Genomic DNA, 20,476 nt, shown 5'->3' with positions numbered 1-20,476 from the left:
GAAAGGTATCCGTTGCTTCATACTTCTGTTCTGATTTATTTTAAATTTTGCAGACTCAGAGAACAGATCGGCATCATTATAATAATTAATATAAAAAATGAAATAACCCTAAAAAATATATTCAACAATTTTACTAAATTTATTATTAATTTTAATATGCATTCTACAAAGCTGTGATCGCAAATTGTAGGTCAACAACAATATGCGCAATCTAAGCAGTCCGGCTTGGAGTCCACCGAGACATTCGTTAATTTATAGCTGTTGCGATTACCGACTATTTTCTTAATTAAAACTGTACTTTAGCCCGACTCCTCCTACTTCTATTCCTTAAAGAATACCTACAAAACCAATCGTGACTTATTTATATATCCTGCCATATCAAACAAACGTTCACTTACAACAGCGAAAGCAGAAATGTAAAACTACACTCCGAGTTGATAAGACTGTTTATTTACAGTATCAAAGTCGGCTCGCAACAGTCAGCTACAAATAGCACTACGTGCATATAAACATACATGTTCCATTAACGCTACCTGAATCCGCGTACATCCCACCGATTTAGAGATAAAGGTTAACACACACCACGATAAACTGACATCCAAAACAATACTCATAACAAATTCAAGTGACAATTATAAATGAGTGTAATAAATTAACTGCATAAAATAATTATATTTATAATATTTCTAATGTTATCATTAACAGAACGAGATAAAAAAATAACAGGAAACAATCAAACAATAATCGATTAATTGTAATTTTACAACTTTAGGAAACGTTTGTGTAATTAATATATACAACGAACCTTCCAATTAAAGTTAAACGCTCATATTTTTAAAAGTAATAAAATATAACAAAACTTAATTATATTTATTTCAAAGTATTTAAAGAGGTACTTATTTATAAATAAACATTTTTTACAACTGGCAACTTTGACTGTTTCTCATTTACCGCGACAGTTCGAAACTAGAAAGATTTAATTCAAATGTACTTTAAAGTCGAATTAACTAATTTGGATTCAATCAGAATGGTCTTAGGTAGGTGGCAGTCGGTGACGCAACGACGCAGGCGACCAATAAGAGTTCAGATTAAATAATTATTATTAATTAATTTGGGTTTGATCAAGGTTTCAGCAACTCGAGGATAATCGATACAATAAAAACATAAATTATTGGATAAACAATTAACGTATTCCTTACACGAGCTACGAGACGATAAACTGCTCGCAATATCCTTCCAAAAACAGTCAGTTGTCAGGTCAGTGTTTGATCGTTAATTTTGAAACTCGTTTTTATCTCGTCCATTTGATTAGGAAATCCCATAAAATCAAGTTCCCCGAGGAATTTCGGTGTGTCTTTAACTTACAACGCGATAGCATTTATGAACGTCGGTAGTTAAATATACGGAGTAATTTAAAATGAAATCCGCAATCTCACCAGTACGACGACCTTGGCGTTAAGTTGAGCAAGGGCACCGCGGGATGACAACTGGAACTTGCTAAATTTATTTCAAAACTTAAAAATATCCTGCGTTATTTCTTGAGAAACATGCTTACAGAAGTTTTTACAAAGAGAATAAATTCTTCAAAAAAAAAAGTGTCGTACTGGTTGTATTCACGGATCAGACCAGAAAGTATGTAGGTATTTGGCAAAGTTGGGATACTAACAGTGGCATTCTACATTATTTGTTAATTGAAGTATTCATTGAAACAGTGTCATAAAATGTATAAACACAAGATTTAACTACAATCTTTTAACACCAAGTTTTAGCCTTGGCAAACTCAATTTATCCTTTTGCGAACAAGGTATTGCTACCATAATAAAATCCATCAGATACATTTAACTTCACCAAATAATAATTTTAAATCCTTATAACTATAACAAAAAACAACAATAAAAAAAAATTAGGCATATTACTCAATAAAATATTATACGTGTAACTGATAAAAAATCTTGGAGTAGTTTTTGTTGTTAAAACAACTGTTTTATGTTATAGTACCATGTAACATATTTTGATGTAGTAATATATTTATTTAATCGTATTTGATTAATTTGAAGTACGGGAACTTTAAATTAAATTTGATCTTGTAGAATGCTAGCATTCAGAACTGTTTCGATACTTAAACATATTATATTTTGATCGTAAAAGCCTCGTGCGGTTAAAAGTTCCAGGTTTACGTAAAGAGTGTAATCGATTCTGAGTATATCTGGTCATGTCACGAAGTATAATAGCCAATAAATCTATCATATCATGCTAATCTATGAAGGAAAATATCGTGAGAAAACCCGTACATTCGTGGCGATTGTAGGGCATGTGTTCCTGTCCACTTAAACACTCATGTTTACGTAATAATAATTAGTATTCATTGTTTGTTTTTATATCATAGTCATGCGTAATTTAATGATAATGAATTAAAAGTCTGGTACGATTTCGAAGCTATTCGTCAGTTTATTTATCAGCCGCCTAACTTTTTGCTTGAGTTTTTACAGTGTTAATGTTGCTAAAGACTTAATTATATAAACGTGCTGGTTTTTTGTTTGTAAATTTGGTAAAATATAAAAATTTCAAATTTTTGATTGATTAATATATTCATATCAGTTACTTCAAAATAAAATCATGCACCGAAAATAAACTAAATTGTAATTAAACAAAACACAAATTAAATGCTAATATTGTAATCAGTTATTTATATATGTATGTATGTTATTCATATATGTACATTATTTTATATATTATTATTTCACTGTAATGTATTCATATATTATGTTAATATCTGCCTTGCACACCCCTACCTCTTTCTATATCTGTTTCTTTCCTCTACCCTAAGGTTGCCTGGAAGAGATCGCCGTTTAGCGATAAGGCCGCCTCTTGTGCATCTTTCTTAAATGTGATTCAAGTTTATGTTTACTGGTGTACAATAAAGAGTATTTTGATTGTTTTGATAAATGATGTGTCATTAAAATATATATATACACATCATATAAGTAACAAATGCTATGGTTACTTGCTTAAAAGGGTTTCCATTCATCGTGGAGCGATAATTTATATTACATAACAAAACAGAATCTGACCATGTTAATATTCACATCGAAGAAGTGCTAAAACCAATCTAATTAGAGCAAGGTCCTGAATTGCAACAGATCATGAGAAATGTCGGAAAGCATAGAACGATCAAACAATTCAATTGAAGGTATCATGATTTGCATAGTCGAGTCATTTTTCCTATTAATAAAAAAAAAAAAGGTTGTTATTGAACTATTAATGCAATAAAATGGATGTGTTCAATGTATACATATATATATAATGATAATTTTCCGTTAAATTAATTACAAGTTTGTGTTTGCAACTGTTGTGTTGTTTGTAATTCTTCAGAAAGTTACCAACAATTATGCAATTTTATATAAGATTTTATTGACAACTTAAGATTATAACAGAGACTTGTTACCGGAGCATATGGACAGCACCAGTTGGCGTTACTAATATTATTGTGCAATTAACATATATATACCCACAAAAACATATACTATTAATAAACAGATGTCATATTTATATTTCTAATAATGAAGTGCTTTTTAATGAACTGAATTAATATGTGATTAAAAATAATACGAAAATTATACGTTATATAGGACTTAGTTGATACATTGTAATTTTATTTAAATAATATCAATCAATACATTTGAATTATCCTTATTTTTGTTTACACTCAAATAACTTTCATCGATCAAAACTTCAAGGTCACAATGTTGTTTCCTTATCCTGCATCTCTAACAATTATTTCTAATAAGTAAAAAATATGAACAGAAAAATGATGGAAGACAAAAATCCGTACCCCGAACCAGTTATCGAAACAAGTACAAAACATTGGAATCTTATGAATCTCGCGACGCTTCGACGCCGAGATTCTGTCACAGAAAAAAAAACCAAAGTCCGTTTTAAAAATTAATAGTGGGACCGTCGTAAATCTGGCAGACGTCAAGGAATAATTTGGAAAGGAGTCGCCATTAATTAATTTAAATAAAATTCTGATCTATATAAATAAAATATATATCAAACTGTCCGATTGATAGTTTTATAAATATCAATGAACGGTCCAGATATAACCTTGACATTTAGATAGTATACCTACGAGTATAAAATACGGAAAATATTTTGATAATTTAAACTAGAAATTTCTATAGAAAAGTCGAAAGTTTAGATATGAATTTATGAGAAATAGCGACAAAACTTAGACAAGGAAAACCGCACGCAAATATATGTACCGTTTATTATAAGACATCTCATTTTATAAACAATAACAGCGACAGTGTTTATCGATCGATATTTTGATATACGGACGGCGCCAAGAAAACGGTCATTACATCTAGAATTATGTTCTTTAAAATAATATTAGCTAATTTAGCCATTCGATTAATTCAGGCGACGACCTTGTCGATTTTAAATGATCGATTCTATATTTAAAAATATATGCGAATCTTTTACACAATATTTACAAATAACTCAATAGCTAAATAGACTTAGAAATAATTTAAAAAAAAAGTATATTATTACAGTATTCAAAATGATTATCGTCACCTTATTACAACATAAATATAACTTTTTACGAAGGGATTAATTATAGTTTCGAAGTTAATTTAATTTTTGAGTGGTGATTTTTTTTGTATTATTTCCACATTTATTGCTACTAAATAGTTTTTGTTCTAGTTTTTCTATAAGTAAGCTGAGATTAAAATATTGGTTGAAGTGATAAATGATCAGTAAAGATCGATAACAGTCAAAAGTGTCAGGCAGGTACCGTCAACATTTTCAGTGTTTATTTTATTAAGAAAGCCGAGGAATTCTCGCGGTCGTTTGATTTAAATGTGAGATAAAATTCGTAAACAAAGGAAAAATACTACAATAAATATAAAAAACTTTATGAATTTAAAATTACATAATTCAAGCGGTCAGACGACGCGGGCGAGACGCGCCAGTCGCATCCGGCCAACTTCGCGGCGCCGGCGCTGGCATTCCGCGACCCTTGCGAATATACGACGAAACTTATTTATCATTTCGATACACATTGTAAATATGTCAAGCTTATTTTTTATCGTACGAAAGTTTTACTTCATTATTTAATAAATATATAAAATATATTTCAATGAATACTCTTGGCCTATCTTTTTCTTTATAGTGCTATGTTCAATGATGTAAAGCCTACTCACTAGTAGCTAAGCCAAAATAACCAAGGCGTAACATTTTGATATGAGGAGGGCAAATAACATATTAAATAAAATCGAACATAACAAACCAAATGAATTATAAAGTTTTATTTCATGCAAGCTAGCAGCGATTTTCTTAATTAATTCTTCGTTTTTTTTTTAATTTATTTATTATCAATAAAATATATACAAAGTAGTGTAGTGAAGTTTGAATTACAAAATGTTCTAAATGAACTAAGCGCCTCCATGTCGTGGAATGTAGCTGCATAAATAATATTCCCAAATACTACAGATTTTTTCTTAAACCCAATAAAAAGTACCGCTGCGCGAAACGATTCGAAATTATTTATATTTTATATTTCTAACATAAAAAAATATCGTGACGATGACTTTAGATTTATCAATATGGCCGTGGTGGTACTATATAATTTCTATCCGAACGATTCTCTAACAGTGAACCGAACAATGATTGCGTTATTCTAGTCAAATAGGGTTATAGCAGAAGTTAAAACGCGATGAGATGCGACTCTACGGACAGTACACGCAAAATAATAAAACAGTGCAAACTCTAAAATATTATAAAAATAAATATATAAAGAGTAGGTTGTTATTAATAATGACTATGAAGTATTATATTTATAGCATTAAAACTGTTTTTTGTTTAGATAATCAAAGTGATAGAAGGTAATAAAAAATACCACGTTTTCCTTCCTTTAACAGACTCTTATTAAACCATTACTAACGAAAATCATACTATATACTTATATAACTATTAAGCTGAAGAGGCTTCGAAAAGAAATATTATGTTTTTTATATATACATATATATTCATAAACACACCGTAAAATACCACAACTTGTTCGGAGAACTTAACAATTATAAATATTCTACAAACGAGATGCAAAAAAAAGATCCGGGATGCCGCTCGTAGAAATAATATGATTAAATACCAATCGCAGTGGAAAAATAAAGAATTTAGGATTTAAGTTAACACACCACTACATTGATTCGCCGAGCAACGGTATAAAATATAACTTTTAAGGATTACTAAAATTAAATTAAAAAATTAAAAAATCTTATCTTTTTCAACATTCTTGTTTTAAAACGTTTTTTAGTATTATTATTTAAAATTTTCGATTCTTGGAAAATAATAATATTAATGTTTTACAAATTTAAATTAATTATATATTTTATAATTATTTTAACAAAAAATGTTTAAGCTGCTCCCATAAATGTACCTACCAGTTATATTCATTTCACTATACGTATCACAGAATAGTTTTGAAACATCGTTACGGCTTAATCTCAATATGATTTTTACATTTTAATGCTAAATTAATTAAAATTAAGTTAAAAAATTTAATTAATTGAAAAAATCAATTCGAACTACATTATGAATTATTTACAAGCGTGTGTAAATAATAATAATGAAATTTTATTCTATAAATATAACATTGCTATGTTTTCGATGGACGGTCAGCTTGCCTCTCGGTCCCGTTCTCATCCGGCGACCTTCCGAGGACGCGCCGATGTCGATGACACTATGATTAGGACGTTCGCTCACCAAAAGCTTTTTCGATTTATTAATTAATATTTTTAATGAATATAGACGTATGTTATGGATAAATATGTTTAGCAGTATAAAAATATAGTAGATACTGTCGTCAGCAACTTTAATCGAAAACTCACCGTGAAAAATAGCTTTAGTTTATTGAAATTAGTTTATGAGTAATATTGTTTTTAATACCTCTTAATAGTTGCTTTACTGTATCTTAGATCCTCGAAAATGCCCTTATGTTTTAAAGGTTAATCGTGATTTATGAAATCAAGCAAGAAAACTTACGACATATCGAAAAATATCAAATGACGTTTTCATTTGATATTTTACTTACAATTAATACATCAATGATAAATTTCTAACGTTGATAAAACTTGTATTTATGTTCACACTAATTAAGGAATTAATTAACGGCTTCAAACCAAACGCAACTTTAAATACTTGTCATATTTAAAAAATACATCAGTAGTTTGAGTAAAAGGAATACAGACACGGATCTATATAAATATCAAAAATGTATGTACTTAGGTACTTACATTCTTACATATTTAATAGCTATCGATAAATAATGTGGTACTTTCGTGGGATGAACAAAACTCGTCCCATTATAACTATATGTATTAAATAGGATGCATGGCGCGGCGTAGTGTGTGTCACATTGTGTGTTAGTGTGCGTGCAATGCGCACGCGCTTACACCGGCGTATTTACGCGCGCGCCCCTACCACCGCCGCCACTCATGCGCTGCGCGACCTGCTGAACACACGCGCACCCCACCACAGCCTGTGACCCTGCGACTCTGCGACACAACGAGACAGCTAAAACAACCCATTTGCTTATACTATGTGCCAGTGACTGAACGCCAGTGATTTAAGTGAAGTGACATTACCACTACCCTCGTGATATGTGCTGAAGAGTGTACATCAAGTGATTTTTCAGTCGCAGCCTCTACCGTTAACAGTAAATGTAAGATTAATATATTTTTTACAAAAAGCTAGTACAAGTACGTATATAGGTGTTCGACCTAGATCTCACGGGGTATATGCTGACGCCGGACTGACAATAACTCCAGAAACAATGCTGTACTGTCGTGACATAAATATTAAATTTAAATTTCGCAGCTAGCCTAAAGCATGAGATTCAATGACGGCCGCGTATAAAGAAACACCTGTGAGAAAAAGTAAACAAAAGCATTTCAATGAATTGTTACGTGTGTAGTTAAATATTCTGTGAACGAACATTAGTACAGGAATATTATTCCGAATAAATAAAACGTGATATTCAGATTAAATATAATATACCGGTATATTATCTCGTAAGACTTGTTATGATCCACTAGTACTAGAAAAATCGGCCCACGCGGCATTAATACTGATGTCATAAAATAAAGGACTTTGAATGAAAAATTAATTCACTGTAATCATTCTATTTCGAAACTTGTTATTCACAGTCGTATGTATCATTAAATAAACACGATCAACTTAATAAATTCGCGACGTAAACATCTTATTCAAATAATAAGGCAAAACAGGGGAATACCACTAAATAACTTCCGACGATACTCACGGAATACATAATTAAAATAAATATCGTGTGATAAATAAAAAAAATAAGCTCTCAACAAATTTGAAGCATCCGCGTAACGGGAGTTCGAAAACACGACAAGACGCCTGAGACATACTAATTTGACGTATCTTCAATTATTACGTGACTACACACTTAATTCAGCCAATGGCTATGACGATGTCATTTTAATAATCCAATACCATTTAAAATATAATTTATCAAACCTATCAAACAAAATCTCTAAAAAAAACTTCAATACTTTAGAAAATAATATTACGAATAACTAAAACTTTATTAAATCATTTCATTCGATGTAAATATTTATAATATTTACATCGAATAAAAAATACGGCAATTACATTCAATGAAGTAGCATTAATAAAGGTACATCGATAAACAAACGAGATGAAAGTAGCACGGGCTATGAAAGTGTACCAAGTTATATCAGTGCAGATATGATGACATAATACCGTTAATAATTGACACATACTGTTTCGAACACGTTAATGCCGACAGTGGAAACGATTCAGATTAGTCAAGCTACAAGTGAAGGAAGTGTTGCCATTCGATATATCGATAATGATTTTCCGAATCAAATCCTCTAAATCGTGTCAAAATAACAATATTTACGAAAGCGGATGCTGGAAACGAACGTGAATATTATCGTTCTAATATCTCAGAAGCTGACGATTTAAATAGTGATATTACCAATGCGTAAAAAGATTTAATCGCTACTGTCAAACTAAATAACAACCTTGTCGAGATTGATAAATGTGATTGCTTTTAATACAGTCATTCTGACAAAAATAATTATATTAATTGAAATCAAGACATCAACTATAAAAATAGTAAATAATTAGACCAAAATTGTTCCTATTAATATAAAATAAACCCGAACACGAATTACAAAGGAACAAAGGATAAATCTAGTCACAGAAAAATTCAATGTTACATTTATTCACCTTCTATTGAAACTTTGAAGGCTACCATCAAATGCCATTAGCTGTGAAACCAGTTTTATAGTATACCGTTCCGAGCTAAAATAAGATTGGCATTAAGAAAAGTGTACACAGCTATGTCGGCTATGTCGCATAACCAACTACGGTACTACGTGCACGATGACACAACAATCACCTGCTAAGGCTAACCTATCGGACAGCCCTATCATCGTCCCTGTCTAGACGGTCGCATAATATGAATCAGGATACAAAGCTGACACGTCATTCCGAATAAGCTAATTTTAACCTCTTCAATACTATTAAAACACAAATGACATCATTTAAGTTCATAATTATTATATATTTGTCTAAAACGTTCGGCTAATTACAACTGACAATGGTTATCAGTCGAGCGTGCAATGTTTATGTTCTCGTGCAAATTATTAAACATTTGAATCTATAATAATAAAGTCAGTGTATACAAATTAACGATTGCGTCACCTCTCATGTACGTTTGTATAAAAAACGAATCCGGCTTATACGTCGTGATGAGCATTTTATCACGATATTAAACTATATATACCAAGAAGTGTTAAGAAAACAATGTGTACGAATCTTATATTTTGTAGTGTAACAATGACTCGTCCGCAACGGGTTTACGAGTCGTTAGGTACCAAAATCAAGTGTCGCGAAACATTAAATGAACGAATATAAATATACCACCTTGAGAATAATTAGCTCAAGTTACGATCAGATAATTACAAAGCATTCGGAATAATTATTCGAAATTACAAAATTCGCATTTAAAATATGCAGCTTTCCTTGCACGACGAGCGAAGGACTCGGGCGCAATCTAAGGTTGCCTATTATCCGCCACGCTCCGAAAATCATCAAAAGGTAGCGCCCACAGCGGCGGAAAAATTTTGAAACTCATTACACAAGCAACTCATATTAAACAATATAAAACTAATAGTCTTTATCTATCTAAAATCAACTAATTGCTATTTACTCCATAGTGCTTCCCCTGTCCATCCGATTGAAACTATCTCGATAAAACTACTTGTACTTACGTGCACCTTGCATACGTAACTATTCTTACCTGCAACAAAAAATAATAAGGTTAATTGATTATATAAGAAATAAAGTACGTTTAAATATTTAAGCGTAATTGAGACTCGTCAAGAAGGCACGTCTGCGCCGTTCAATTTACAAAGCTCATTTTAAATTATGTGAAAAATACGAAAATTTTCGATGTCGTAACCGCAATTACTAGGCAAACGACATGAGAGTAAACAACTTAGTATTACATAGAAGATTACACGCAATAACTAATGTGTCCACAGAGGAATTACGAAACAAAGAATCAAGAAAGTCGCAAACTAACAAAAGAAAAGAAAGCGCACACCCATTACAAGAGGTACCGCTTCGAAATACATAGTTATAGCCATTTTCATAATAAAACACATATAATATAAAATCTTAATGTCATCTTAAAATAGCAGGAAGTCTATATATGGAAAACTATTATGGAAATGTCTTTTACTCCATTTTTTCTTATCTTAAAGACAATTGACTGTTATACTTTTCAAAAGTTCTAGAATACATGGTTAAGAAAATTTTAAGCTAGGGACCTCTTTGTCACCCACTTTAAAACGTTAATAGTAATGTATTTTGCTAAATGGTACAATATATCACAATCCGATTAAAACCTACATTATCCTAATGTTAGAAATAGAAGTATTCAATAACCAATTTTACTTATTAGGCATGCAGCCGCGAAATGCTTGCACAATTCCGATATTAACCTTGTAAGTTTCAAATATAGCGTAGGTATTATAAATCATAAATCCACTAACAATGAAACGCATGACAGGAACATAGACAAACTTCGAAATACTTAGCTACTCGGCCCCGAGGCGGCGCGTGCGCACTCACAACTGTATTACCGCCGGTCACGACTATGAACCGGAGCAGTTTTTTGTAAAATGACCTTAACGCGCCGTTTAAAAATGGAGAAGTTGACATTACAAAATAAAAAAAAAATGTTCAAATCGAAAACAGTTTACAAACTGACAAACTATAATAAATTATATTTTTTTATAATAAAACATCGAAATATATGGACGCAATATTAACATTGCTAAACTTGATAAATTCTTAAATACAATAAACATTGGTACAGCGTATTCGTAGGCACTGAGACACACGATATAAAACTTAATAACAAGTCGCTCTGTGAAAAATTCTCACATTAAAAACGCAAGGTTACGAGATAAGACTCTTAATTTCGGAATTATCTTTACATCTTGCAGTATTATAGAAGACTAGTTTCAGTCCGCGGCTTCCCCCATTTATGCGGGTTGCTGGTGTTGGGTAATTTTTTTCGGAACAAAAGTAGCCTATGAATTTCATTCAGATCCGCCCACCGTTCTGGCGATATTGAGTAACAGACATCTCTCTATCCATCCAAATTTTGCATTTAAATTATCACTAAGATGACAGAATGAACGGGTTTGTTTTTGAAGGCGCAACAAACTATTCCAAGCGAGTTGTCAAGAAGGCTTCACCTTGACCGAACACTAACGATTATAGAACGAGCTCCGACATTTCTTTAATATTTGTCGATATCGAGATACACAATTAAAACACAAGAAACCAAAGGTGAAAGATACAAATAGTAATATTTGATAGAAGCATATTTTATATTAAACAAAAAAAACAAGATCATTGGCGAAACGAAAGATATTCACGATTTTGTTTCAATAAAAAACGCAAAACTGTTTATCAGCGACGTAATTATTCTTTACCTTTATATTATTACAGTCAATAAGAACAGGCACGCGCTAGATAATTATGCATCATTAGAGCTGCCAATACAAGCACACCTAGAAGTTAACAATGGATTGCTTTGTGCTCTGGAAATGATTGTAAAAACATTTCTATAAAAACAAATTCAATAAAAAAAATTAGATAAATGTTTGGTTATAAATGTAAATATAAAAACAAAAATACTTAATAATTTAAATTAAATGTATATCATTAAAACGGAAATAACAAGTAGATCTTACGAAAATCACATTTAACAGACAAAAAACCAATTAAGATTATGTAAGTTAATTTCTTGTAAGAATTCCGTAAATACTGGTCATAACAGATTTCATACCGCAAATGTCTCCCTATTAAAAGATTATCAGGTAATATTCTTAGATTTTTTTTTAGGTGCTGTATAATTAAACAATACTGTCTCCTTCTTTTAAATGTCAAATCAATGATGAGATAAAGAGATAAATTAATGTTTATCTAATCGCCCGTTAATCAACGTTTATAAGTAAGGCCGTAATTCGCTACGGTTTCATAAGCCTTAAACCGATTACTATGATTATCATCTTGACACGTGCCAAAACTGCGGCAAGAAAATGAATTCAACTTGCTTGAATTTCGACACATGAATTAGCCTCTCAAATTTCAATATACCCACCCATTGGCAATATTTTTATCACATTTTTTATTACCACAATATAATTTTCAAAGGAAATATAAACTTTTTTAATGTTTTAAATCCTGTAATGTACTCAAAGAGATTACAACAAAAACTGTCCTATGTGTTACGAAATATATATAGTTACTTAGTTATTACGAAATGTCAGTGCAATTAAGTTATAACAAGCGTAGCCGGGGGCAACTACAGCAATAAATAGGCGGCAAAAGTTCCTTATGAGACATTTGAAAACAGTTCGTATACGTATAGTCTAATATGTGGGTTATTCTGTTCCGCAAACTCAAGGAGATCAATATGCAATTACAGACTAGCTATAAGTTAAATGTTGAAGGCTAGATATAGGTAATTACGTAAATTGCCACTCGGAACGTCTATCGACTATCGTATTTGAAGTAAAACATTGCCTAGATCCTGTTATGAATACAGGGACATATTAAACGACTTCAAGTCATAAGCCGTATCGAAAATAACGAGCAATGTAGAGTATTGTTTTAAAGTTCAATTGATATATTAGAAATTGTTATAAAACAGTGAAAATACAATCAGCATAATCTTAAGGTCCGCTGACAAACAAAGGCGATGGAAAGTTGTCTGATTGATGTTGTCGAGCACTGAATACAAATCATCGGCAATGATACAAGTTTCTCAACGTTGTTACAGCGAATGGAATTAAGAAAGCCTGCTTGTGTATCTTACACGATACATTACATATTCATGTAGCGGAAATGAAAATTGGGTAATTTTAGTAAATTGTAGTAATTTATTGTATATAAAATTCTATATTACTTTTTGATTAGCGTTATAGATATATCCGTTTGAGTTTTCACCCACATGTATACCTAAAAAAGGGCCATTTAAAGATTTTTTTTTTAAATCACGCTTTTTATTGTCCGCAAAAATAGCAAGCACCTTGCGTGCCAAGGTCACGCGTTTTTCATCGATACCATCGGTCATGTTAAATAATTACGTGTACTTTACATTTAATAAAGTCTAAGTGTATTTTTTTTAAAATACAAATCGACTTGAGGAAAGATGTTAATATTTACAAGGAACAATTGCATGTTTTTCGAAGGTTAACTAGTGATACAAACGAAAGGATACATTCAAGATGATCCCCGCAAATGTCAAACTTTATAAAACATTTACTTTGAACTTTGCAACTTACTGCTGGTTATTGCAATATTGAAATTCCTCTGTTAATTCAATGATGTAAATGTACTTTTGTACATTATTTAAATCGATATATCAACACATCATTATTTAATCAAACGAAGGTTGTTTTATTTACATTGATATGACTCAGATACATAAGAAGCCGGTACTAAAGTTTTCATTTTGATCGCACATCGATAAATTCTGTAAGAATCCGGAATCCGATGAGTCGAATGACTATAACCATTTACATATATTTAATCTACAATGGAAAGTAAAAAATAACTTACAAATAAATAACAAAGGTCACGATAACCTACTGAGATTCAATATCGATGGCATTGAATACGATCAAAAATAATTAAAATATCGATAGTGTTTCGCAAGGCACGGGCCATTGGACTGAGCTTATTCTGGTCCATATTTTGTCATACTCATTGACAAACAAGTGTCTCGTATCGAAAGTAAAATGAAATTAGGTGAGCACCTTTCACATGGCCCTAGACACACCCAGACCTCGTGAAATACCAATCCTTAAATATTTCGTTGTCTGAATTAGTATTTACTACGGGAATTGAGTTCTATAAAAAAATGTGCTTTATCTTCAAAAAACCATAAAAACTGATTATGTTTATCGGGAAGTTAGGCAAAATGTATAATTTGTTACACATTATTCTATCGAGCATTTCAAAATGTTTTCATTCCGTTACCGATTTCAACTAACAAGCAAGTCGTACAACCTCAAACTAATTTTACGTTACATGCACAAACAAAAGAATGGCCGATTAAGTAATTCAGCCTTAAATTAAAACATGACAGTCGATTTTGTCGCAGGCCCCGCGGCCTTCCTGCCTCGTGGTGATTATTCGCTAATTTCCAAATTAAACGCTTGATTCTCAATGCCAGCTAGCTCGGAGGTGGTCACTTCGTACGAATTAATAAAAGGCGGGTGGTTGCGCGCGGCTCGCCAGTTCTTTAACCACTGTCCGAACGTTTTATTTCAAGTTCCTTTCACTTCGTGCGTTCATGCTCATGACCGACAAAAGAGTATATCGAAGTAACAAAGAAATAATCGCTATCTGAGATGAGTTCATTATCTGTGCATGTGTTAGATGGTTTATAAAAGTGTCAAGTGTGCAATAAAACTAAGAAGTGATGTTTTCTAAACTTTCAGATGGTGAGAGGGGCGACGTCAGTGCTTACGCTAGCGCTGGCATGGGCGTGCATCGTTCACGCTAGCGTCCTTGTGCCCACCTACGTGTTGCCGCCCGACTCGTTCGTGCGCGATCAACGCTCCCTCGGCCCACGACCCGACAGCGACCCCGCTGAGTCCCAGCGGATGATCAAACGTTTAATAGGGGGACATATGAAAATTAAATCCGAAAGAGAATATGGAAAATCCAAAAATTCTATCAACTTGGACTCAAAAAGTGAAAGTGGTAAATTTGCAGGAGTTATTGTGCCAGAATTGTCGGGCGGGACCGTAGGATGGAATCAAGGTATCTGGGATGACGGCATGCTCATGTCAAGCGCCGGCGAAGGAAAGGGTGATACGGGAAAAATGAAAGAGGACGACGAGGACAAAAAGACGTTATCGGATCAGGTGGCCGAAGGAAAATATGGCTTGATACAAAATGAGATATTTTCGAAAGCTCCTAAGCGCCCAGGAATTTTGAGTTACGAACCTAACTCAGAAACTCGGTCTAAAGATAATCTGCAGAGCCTTGGAGGTCTTAAAAAAGATGAAATATGGCTTGCAGAAGATCATTTATTAGTTTTAAAGGGAGGCTCATTCCCAGAACGTACAAAAGAAGCTGAAAATAGACCTTGGCCACCAATCGATAGTTATGAGGCGCCTAGAAGGCAAGTAAAACTACCACAGAAACCTAAAGTACCACCGCCCTTTCCAGTACGACTCTCCGACGACGGACCGCTTATCTTCCTTACACCGAACGGCAGTATCCCTGCGCCCATTTTCCCACCCTTCCCTGCAGGAGAAGGCGAAGGCACTTTATCTTCTCCGCCATTCATTTACTCAGCGGGAGCGTCCTACGCCCCGAGTGATAATCAGAGAAACTCTACTTCCGGGGGAGCGCCGTTGCCAAGTCCTCCGTTCCCATTCCTACCCGGGAATGCGAGCGAAGGAGCATTCCCTTACTTCGCATCCATAAACGGCTCTTTTCCAGAAGGCTTTCCTCCGGGCGCAGCATTTCTACCACCACCCAGCAACCAAACAGACCTATACGACGAAGACGACCCTTCGATTTACTATCCGCCGCCATACAATTTTTCTTATCACACTGACTACAAGAGTAGTGTGCCGGCTGGACCTTTAGTACCTGGAATAATATTACCACCTCCACCTGATTTCTTTGCGCCTCTTGAAGAGAAACCAACTACAGATACTGTTAAGACAAGGCCTGCTATACCAACAAACACTAGATCGAAAACAACAACCAAACGACCTTCATCAGTACCTGTGGTATACAGAGGCAAATATAAAACACGACCGACGACACCGGAGTCGACAAAAATGACAGATATACCTACAACTCCAGAAACAGAAATTGTCACAACTCCAAAACAGAGAAAGCCGCAACGTGTTATACCAACACCAGTTAGAAATCCTGTCAGAGTTCAAAACCTTCCTGACGAAATAGTAACAAAACCGAAAACTGAAAAACCAGTATACAAAACACGGACAAAACTTACATCGAAACCTCTCTCGGTATCAGTATTTTACGACTATCCAGACCAGATTTATGATACAAAGACTCCAACAACTACTGAAAAACCTTACATTATTTACAAAATCCCACAGAAAATATCGAATGATGTCGCTAAAGATATAACATCAACGTCGATACCATTAAGATCATATTACACTCAAAATGACGAACCCACAACTAAATTGCAACCTGTGTATAACCGGAGGCCAAATGAAGATGCAATTGCTTCATTTTATTTCTTCGACGAGCAACCTAAAAGTTCTCCAACACCTGAAACCTACTTTGATGGAAGGAATTACTATAAAACTGTACCAAGTCAAACATCACAGATTCAAAATCAAAACTCTAATTCTCAATCTGGATTCTCTCCATCAGTAGACGTTGCATACGGGTCGATTGATCAAGCTGATGCTCTATTTTTATGGCCACAAAAACAAGGTTCTCGAACACTCACACAAGAATATTTCAGCGTACAAAAACCTAGACCCCAGGTTTACGTACAACAAGTGAAACAGCGACCGGATCCGTTTTATCAACAAATAGCTGACATTCAACAAACCCTTGAGTTGTACACAACAAAAAGACCGAAAAGTCATTCACATAGGCCCCATGCTAATAAACAAAAACCGGTAACAGCCCAACCAGTATACCAATTCAGCTATGACACAAAACCTCGGCAAGAAAAATTAACCTTCAGAGCGCCAAAACTAGATCCCGAACCATTCAGGCCTATGGTCAGTTACAGTAAGCCATTTAATTTTGAAAACGAATTTAATGCTATTTCTCCTACCGTTTCACCTGGATACCATCAACAATACTTAGTTGAAAATTTACAAGTTACAACAGAAAGCCCGACATCATCAAGATATTATCCTAAAACTAAACCGAGAGATGAAGATTACGAAGACACGCTATACAACAAAGACATAGCTCCGAATAACAATATAAACCATATTCCAATCCAAACAGGTAAACCCAATCCACACATCAATAAGCACCCCAGTACTACACCTAACCCGATCAGTAACGGTTACTACACAAAGCAAGATGAAAAGTATTTTGATGATATAACCAAAAATTCCTTTGATGTTTTTGGCCAGAAATTAGAAGATGGAACTCGTGATATTAATGGTCTAGCAGTTACACCTCCACTGGAAACTGTAAAAACACCTATTGACAATAATCTAAACCAGCAATACGCCTATGAAATCGTCGACTCGCAGAGTCCTAACCAACCATCGTTGTACAAAGATACAGAAGTCAATGACCGATTACCGCGTCCGAATGTTAATCCATACAGCGAATCAATACATCAAGGATCACCCAATGCTCGACTGGTTCAATCGCCAAAACCACCATCACTACTAGACGACACTTTAGTAAACGACAGATATCCTCGACCGGAAATAAATCCCGACAGCGAGTTCATACCAATACCAAATCCCGGCTACAGAAAAGCGCAACAATACAGAGTACAAACGCAGGTACAACGGCCTCAGTATACTGGTGAACAGTATGACTTGAATAGGCCGTCGTTAGCCGGAGACACAGCCGTGAATTATAGGAGGCCCCTGCCGCCTGTAAATCAGAATGCTGAATGGATAGGTCCGGTAAACACGGCCGGCGAAGGAAGACCGGGTTCGTACGTGTCGTACAGACTGCCCGGAGAGGGCGCACACGTGTATTTCCTAACGCCGCAGGCTGCGCATGCTACCCGAGAGAGGTACAGATCACCCGGCTACGGACGGTGAAACCAAAGCTCTAGTCTGAACTAAAACAGCCGTCGAGATCGACGTATCGTGTAAATACAAAGCAAATGTGATGTTTAAGTGTCCTAAGTAGTATTAGAATTAAAAGACTAGCGGGACGGCCCGCTTTGCCATAATATTTAAGGCATTATTGAAATGCAGTGAGCCGCGTCTGTTGTTGTGAAACAAATGAACGCTGATTAGTTTATGAAAACTATTTATTAAATTATTGTTTAGTGTCTGTGGTGCAAGCTTAGCGTTAGGTAATTTATTAATGTATGTCAGTATTGAACTCATGAGATGTGATACTGTAGCGTGTGGGCATGTTGTGAGCGTTGTTACGGATGTAATGATGAATACAAATTGTTATTATATTTCACACTTATACTAAATAATAACAAGCAAATGTGATTTTGTACGTATTTTTAAACAAAAGATTAATTAAGAATAAAAATTTTAATAATAAATACACTTTGTTTATTTTCAGACCAATAAATAATTTAACATAATTCCTTTCCAATTTGCTTGCTAAAATAATATGATAACTATTATTCTTTTCCGATTATTTTTTCATACTATTCTTTGTAATCACAATAATAACATTTATCATATGTTACTAATACTTTATACAAAATATTTCACAAAGTTTTTAGTTTCAAAAGTCTAATAATGTAAATAGAAATAATTTAATTTATTGTACAATGTTTGAAAAATCTATATTACCTAGATCACAAACGCTGACGTTATTAAAAGTGATTAAAACATTGCACAACTAACCACAATTAATTACTTGGCTATTAAGAAAACTAAAAGCAATTAAAAAAAAAGAAACTACCAATAAAATTTTATTAACTAACTTTTGAAATATAAATAGAAAATAGATAAACATTGTGTAAAATTGGTACCTATTACATTTTTTCATACTAGTACAATGAGAAATCAAAAATTATTAATAGATATTTTTTAATAATTTGATTCTTGTTATATTTTTCACACAATTTATTTATTAAAATAGTATGTAATTAGATTAGATCGGAATGTATTCGCTTGAAAAGCTTTTTATGCAGTCACGTAGTGTGAGTGAGCCAATGTTATTAAAGACACGAAATACGTAACGACTAACCAAAGAATAAGATAGACGAACTGAATAGTCGGTTGAGCTGATTTTATACCAAATACCCAAAGAGCAAAGCAATACATATTTCGCGAGCTGTGTTGCCAGTCGCGATCGCGTTGCGGTATTGCGTCATAAAAATATGGTTAAACACAATAACAAAAAAGTAAAAAAAATGACCTAACCGAATTCGGGCTCGGCGGCCAATCTCGTGGGTCCAGCCAACTACGCAGGACATAGTGCACAAGGGTGTGCGCAAACACACTATCTCTCTATTCCCTCGCTATCACAATCCGATGCGACAGCAAATCCGACACGACCGGAAAGAGTTTAGGAGCAGGCTTTACGTGCTATCGAAGGGACGGTAGTATACACACTTCCTACTTTTAAATTCCACTGGCCACTTACAATCAGGTGACCCATACGCTCGTCCGCCAACCTATGCCATTAAAAAAAACCTTTTATCGGTCCGACCTCGGATTTGAACCCAGGACCTCGAGATCTGTGGGCTGAAATCTTGCCACTAGACCAACGAGGCTGACATGTATTATTGAATGTCTTAAATTTTATGATATATCAAGGAGAAACTTTATACACTTTTTTACGTAAATAAATCGGAAGAGGAGATATTAAATTTGGCACAGTTAACGTTTATATGAAGAAGAACAGAAAGCTAAGATTTTTACGTAATATATTTTTTATAAATAAATAAATATACACACACATACACTGCCATACGTAAACACACACACACATATATTTAATACTAAAAAAATACAATTTACGTTCATATTATCATACATACATTATATAAAATACAGATCATCCAACTCATACCTCCTACCATACGTATACGTATCGATAAAATAGTAATCGGATTTATCGGGAGTATTTTTCATACACTGGCTACACTACGCAAACACCGACAATATTGTATATTAATCGACCGCCCCGCGTACTAACCGCGTGCAAA

At 33.7% G+C, this 20,476-nt stretch overlaps 2 protein-coding genes across 2 annotated transcripts in view; one reads left to right on the top strand and one right to left on the bottom strand.

Annotated features, from left to right (window-relative positions):
* Positions 1–20,476, bottom strand: part of LOC125072359 (N-alpha-acetyltransferase 15, NatA auxiliary subunit) — a 91,287-nt gene that overhangs the window by 64,519 nt on the left and 6,292 nt on the right. The gene's annotated exons all lie outside the window — the stretch shown is intronic.
* On the top strand, positions 7,488–18,502 carry LOC125072358 (adhesive plaque matrix protein). The gene is made up of 2 exons (XM_047682968.1): positions 7,488–7,723; positions 15,087–18,502. The coding sequence occupies exon 2, from the start codon at positions 15,087–15,089 to the stop codon at positions 18,390–18,392; it is 3,306 nt and encodes a 1,101-aa protein (XP_047538924.1). The 5' UTR covers positions 7,488–7,723; the 3' UTR covers positions 18,393–18,502.

Source organism: Vanessa atalanta, chromosome 21, assembly GCF_905147765.1.
Source record: "Vanessa atalanta chromosome 21, ilVanAtal1.2, whole genome shotgun sequence".
In the NCBI taxonomy this organism is placed as follows: Eukaryota; Metazoa; Arthropoda; class Insecta; order Lepidoptera; family Nymphalidae; genus Vanessa; species Vanessa atalanta.
This window is presented reverse-complemented; position numbering and strand designations above follow the sequence as displayed.